We start from the raw sequence: 6000 nt of genomic DNA, 5'->3' as shown, positions 1-6000 counted from the left end.
ATATCAAAGTTTTATTTCATAGTGAGGGTGCAGACTGTAACAAGAACCAAGTCCACGAAATGTGTGTGGGATCTGTGGCTACATAAACTCTTGACTAGTTTTCTGAGAGTGCTGTAAAAAGTTCCCATATATCCAGTGACTTTGACGTTTATTACCTCACAGTTCTAAAGGCTAGAAGGCCACGGTGACAGTGCAAACAAGTATGAACAAGGCCATGTTTTTGTCTTCTAGCGTTCCAGGGAGAATCTACCACTGAGTCCTGTTGTCTTCCACCATTCCCGGCAGCCTCTGATCACGCTGCATCACTCACTCTCCTCTGCGTCCCTTAGCCTTCATCTTTCTGTGTCTATCTCTACATCTCTCCTTGTCTAGATGCCAGTCATTAGAGTCAGGGCCTACCCTACTTATCTTGTCTGCAAAGACCCTATTTCCATATCAGGTCACACCCCTGTACAGGGAGGTCAGTACTTTGTATATTTTTGATGTGGGACACAATTCAACCTTCAATAGGTGGTGTCCAAGACACTCGCTCTGTTCTTCTCTTGGGACCATGAATACATGAATCCTCACACGACCATGCACAGCATCTTTTGTATTTATTCACAGATAGAAGTGAGGGAGACAGAGCAAAATGAGGAGCAAGCTATAAGATGCTGCAGGTCCCTACCGCCACTGTGTGTGCTGGATCTAGTAGTTAGTGTTTGTATTTGTTTGTACATAGTAAGTCTCTCTCCCCAGGTACTAAAACTTCTCTTTCAGTTCCCAATTGAGACTTGCTTTTCTGTCTCTTAAATCCTGGCTCCAACACATACAGAAAAGGTTGTCTTTTGGGGATAATCTCAGGCCTGAGTTAGGACATTTTTCCCCAGCATAATAAAAGCCAAGATGGAAGTTCACATAAGCAGGAGACTGAAACGTTTGACTGGATATCAAAGACGGAGCATGTGATCACAAAATAGTTCACTTGTTGTTGTTGTTGTTTTAAGTAACACCTTAATAGATAAAAAGATTTCAGTTTACACGTGTTATTTTATCTTATATGCATCATTAGGGTCTTATCCTTCAAGGTCCTGTCCTTTGTACTAGGATGTTGCTGAAACGGGTACACTTCCCCCTTTTCCTTTCAGAATGAGGACAGGGAGAGGTCATGTCCCCTGGAATTGAACTCCAGCATTTATGCAGAATAGAGGATTCACTTTAGACCTCACAGATATTGTTCACTGTTGGCTCTGTCACAGAGTGATTTTGGCATCACATGCAAATGTCCACCTCAGAGGTGTCTGTCCAGAAGAGAACCCAGCTGGAGGCTGGAGGCTGATCTGGGTAAGCTCTGTCACTCAAAGAGCTCCAGGTAGTCGGGTGGTTCGTCTTGTTGACCGCAGGGATACAGCAGGAGTTCCTTCCCCAGGGAGGTTATGGGCTCTTCCTGTCAACCAAAGCAGAGTCAGGTGGCAGCTGTGTATAGATGCCCTTGCTAGCTCCTCAGAGGACATCCCTCCTCTATTCTAGGTCTATGCAAACCTATATTGGCTTATGACAATCTTCAAAGCTATTTTCTTCCTGCTTGCTCTCCTTTCCTGCTAGAGCCCAAGTTCTAGCTTAGGACCATCCACAGAGGTGATCAGTATGTGCATCTCCAGTATCCTCAGCTCCAGTGGGATATATCTGAGTATATCAGGAGGATATGATAAAGGACATAGAATTAAGATTCCTTATTATCAGGGCGAAAAATGTGCCATGCCCTCCCGCTGCTTGCTTTTGAGCTATATGCCTAGCCATGCCTTTCTTTATTATATATCTATATGACACTAATTCTCCAGGCAAATTAAGCATATGAATGGCTTCACCTTATGATATTCCACCAAATCTGCCAGGGTGGCGTGCTGCAGCTGGTCCACACCCAAGAAGCTGTAAGAGTCGGCAGATGCATCTATGAGGAAATGTTTGCAGCCCTCCTCAGACACGTAGGACAGGGCATAGCCCTTGATCTTCTCACTGACTCGGATCAGAAAACTGCCGGGCACGCCTGTGCTCAGAAGTTCGTTTGCTTTCTTTAGTGTGAGAATCCCTGTGGGAAGGGAAAAAAGTCAGTTCAGCAAAGTCCCTATAGACCACTCCTCTGTTGCCCCTCACTGTAGCAGTAGATTTTGGTGAAAGGCAGAGCTGCCCCATGTATATTTTGAGGTCCTTGGGAATCAGAAGAAACAAACAAATAAACAAAGCCCTTGGTATTTGATGACTGGACAAACACAAAACAAATAGTTTGTCAACTAGCAACAAGCTAGGTCACATTGGAGAAAGGGCCTTCAGCCGAAGAATTTCCTCCATTAAGCTAGGTCATTTTCTTGAGTAGTGATTGATTGGGAGGGCCCAGCCCTCTTTGGGTGGTGCCACCCCTGGCAGGTAGTCCTGAGCTGTATAAGAAACCGACATGAACAAGCCAGTAAGCAGCACTCCTTGGTCCCTGCTTCAGTTTCTGCCTCCAGATTCCTGCCGTAAGTTCCCACCCTGCCCTCCCTCAATGGCATGTTGTGATTTGGGATTACAAGCTGTAATAAACCCTTTCCTCCTCCAGCTGCTTTTGGTCAGTGTTTTAATCGGCAACAGGGAAGCAAACTAGAAGCAATAATGAAAGAACTGTATTTACAAACAGTTTCACTTAGACCCATTTGGATTAACACAAGCTGTCTACCACTTATGAAAGTCTGGTGTGACCTTGACGGCAGTGTTGGGATTGGTCAGATCCGAAGTGAACTTCAGATGCTGTTGTAGGACCGCCACTATCAGCTTATCAGGGAGAACTCTGGTCTGGGAAGTGACCTGACTTGGTCTAAAATAGTAGTTCTCAAATAGAAGCACATGGGAGATTAAAGCCCCCTGCTGTGAAGTTAAGGTGGTTTGCATAGAGGATAAACTGGGAGAAAGACCCACCCTGAATTTTGGTAGCACTATCCCATTGCCTAGTGGATGAGATGAAAAGAATGAGAAAGAAGAAAGCTAGTCAAGGGCTAGAATTCTCTTTTCTCCACTTCCACATCCAATATGATGTGACTAGTCTCTCCTACACACTCCCCATGCCAGTGTTTCCTGCTCATCATGATGGGAAGAGCCTTCCTCTCATTCCCACTGCCAGTGTTTCCTGTTTATCATGATGGGAAGAGCCTTCCTCTCATTCCCACTGCCAGTGTTTCCTGTTTATCATGATGGAAAGAGCCTTCCTCTCATTCCCACTGCCAGTGTTTCCTGTTTATCTTGATGGGAAGAGCCTTCCTCTCATTCCCACTGCCAGTGTTTCCTGTTTATCATGATGGGAAGAGCCTTCCTCTCATTCCCACTGCCAGTGTATCCTGCTCATCATGATGGGAAGAGCCTTCCTCTCATTCCCACTGCCAGTGTTTCCAGCTCATTCTTGTATAATATTAGCATAACTAGCCTTAATATTATACATCCCAGGGGCTCAGGAAAGAGAAATACTAATGGTGAGGACTGGTTTTGGGAAATAGAATCTCAACACACCAAGCTCTACAGTCCATTTGCTTTAATTCCTCTGGCAGAACATCCTATTTACACAGCTTCAGTTCTGTTCTCGTGCCTAGCTCCTTTCTTGCCTGATTTCTCTCTATATTTATCTACTCCTCCCTCTAAATTCTATCTTAATTCTCTCATCTCAATTCTGCCTCATCTAAGTCCTTTTCACCTTGTTCTTACCTAGCTAATACTTCCCCATCTGACTCTTCCTCATCTTTCATCTCGTCCACATGTACTCTCTAGTCAAAATTCTCCTTATCCCTCTCTGTTCTCCATCTCTAAGTTCTCCACGTTCCTCCCAAGTCTCCCAGCAAAACAATTATAAACCCAAGCAATCCCCTGGTTTAGCAGGGTCACCAGGCTTGAATTCTATGGGATCATAAAGATAGGTAAGAATTTTCCTCCGGCAGAAACCACCAGGCTTCCAGGGTCAATTGGAGGGGTGATAAGAATCACATAGAGGGGCAGTAATTGTTAATTATCATTTGCAACCCAAAGGGGAAGTGATCAATGGGGAATGAATTTACTAGAGGCTAAATTTAGGTAATATCTAAGAAGAGGGATCTTATGTGCTCCACTGTAGTCTTAAATGTGATTGGTAGAAAATGTAAAGAATCTAAGTTGCTAGGTCAATGGGAAAAAATAAAACTGCCTTCTTTTTTCCTGTGGCTCTTATCTGTCCAAGCTATTTGCTGTTTATCTGCAGGGTGGGGGAAAGTGTGCTCAGTCTCTAGGCAACCTGTGTACAGCTAGATGCCTCTGGTGATAGGTAAACGGAGATCTGGATCTAGAGGTAAGGTTTGGGAAAGAAGGAAATAAAGCTTAATTGGCACATCCGCCAGGCCTTCTCTAACAGGTATCCTGGATGCTTAGGTCTGTTCTTAGAGAGTACAGAGGTGTCTCTGATAAGGCACTTTTCTCCATCTGGGGATGGACCTTGCCGGATACTGCCAATGATGGTAATTACAGGGAGGCTTGAACTGGGGTTCTGGCTGAGCATAGCTGTCAGCACAGAAAGTTATCTAAATATTCCTAGAAGTGGTTAGGTGAGGAGTTAGAGGTCTATAAAGTTAGTAAGGCTATAAGAAAAGAGGGTCTGAGCTAAATTGTGTAAAGCTATTACTTAACATCCACCTGACCTAGGTGGTGTCTCCGTGTGGAATTTGCCTTAAATCTGGAGACTAGCATGTGGACTGTTATGACTGTAGTCCTTGAAAGTGTCTAAGGGAGATATCTGATTCCAGAGGAAGCCTTTCCTAAGGCTGTTCTCCAAATACCTGGAATGTGTATGTCCAGAGAGTGATCAGTCCACACTGTTAGCCCTTCTTAGGGAAAAATCAATTGGGAAAACTATGAAGGCACACATGATTTTCATAACAGAATACATCTGATATATAACAAGCCAAGTCACACCAAAAGCTCCTTGGAATTTGGCTTCCTCTGAAGGAATTCCTTAATCCCTTCAGGTAATAACTTTGCCATAACCAGCTGAGTTCTTACGGTATACTCCTGCGGCCCGCAGCAGCTCACCATGATGGGAAGAACCTGCCTTTCATTCTCACTGCCAGTGTTTCTCTGTCATGGAACCAAATAAATATTCTCTCTTGTGGTGTTACTCTCAGGTATTGTGTTCACAGTGATGTAAGAAGTCGTCGTGGGTGCGGGTGATACTTCTATTCACAGGGTAGAGGCCAGAACATGCACACGGCAGTCTGGCACTGTAAAAACTCATCCAGCACAAAGCATCAATGGTGATAAAGATGATACAGCCTAGTCTAGGAGGCCCTACAAATGAGTGACAGAATCAGAAGATACTTTGGTCTACTGAGTGCCACATCCCAGCACCAGGTCTTGTGACTTCTACTAAAACTAATCTCCAGTGTATGTATCCACTGGTCTTTGAAAGGCTAGAGCTTAACTTACTTAGGTATATATACATTCAAAGGGGTAAGCTCTACAAACACACATATATGGGCCTTTATGTAGAATGTAGAAAGGTATAATTAAGATGTCTCCTGCTTTCCCATTCTCATTTCCCAGTTCATAGGCTTTGACTCATCCTCCAAAGTTCCCTTCTTATTTCTATTATAGTTCGTGAAATGAATAGACAGCATTGTAAACATACAGAAAATAATCAGCTTGCTGAATTACCCCCTGGGCTCTGATTTGCAAGGGAGGAGCAATGTTCTGTTCATGTTCACTCTGCTCTGCAGCATACAGAAGCTCCTGGCTTCTCTTGTTCCAGCCTTACTTTGCTGCTGATATTCAAATTCTGACTATTAAGGAAGCAAACAGAAGCCTTCCTCATGAAAAGGAAACAGGTTTTCACAGCCCTTCTAATTGCTAGTGAATTTTTAGTTCATTAAGTAAGCCTCAGCCACCCAGAGCACAATTAAAAAAAAAAAAACCTGTGTAAATAAATCTTTAATGAGAGGAGGAATTTAAAAAACCCCATTCCCCCAAGCCAAGATC

At 43.9% G+C, this 6000-nt stretch overlaps 1 protein-coding gene across 1 annotated transcript in view; it reads right to left on the bottom strand.

Moving 5' to 3' along the window:
* Positions 1-6000, bottom strand: part of Sh2d4a (SH2 domain containing 4A) — a 66453-nt gene continuing 60453 nt past the window's right edge. Inside the window, exons 8-9 of the mRNA XM_036166536.1 lie at positions 1848-2068; positions 1-1426 (exon numbers count right to left, since the gene is read on the bottom strand). Coding sequence (XP_036022429.1) covers positions 1334-1426; positions 1848-2068 — 314 coding nt within the window. The 3' untranslated portion in view covers positions 1-1333. The remainder of the gene's footprint in view (positions 1427-1847; positions 2069-6000) is intronic.

Source organism: Onychomys torridus, chromosome 17 (assembly GCF_903995425.1).
Source record: "Onychomys torridus chromosome 17, mOncTor1.1, whole genome shotgun sequence".
In the NCBI taxonomy this organism is placed as follows: domain Eukaryota; kingdom Metazoa; phylum Chordata; class Mammalia; order Rodentia; family Cricetidae; genus Onychomys; species Onychomys torridus.
This window is presented reverse-complemented; position numbering and strand designations above follow the sequence as displayed.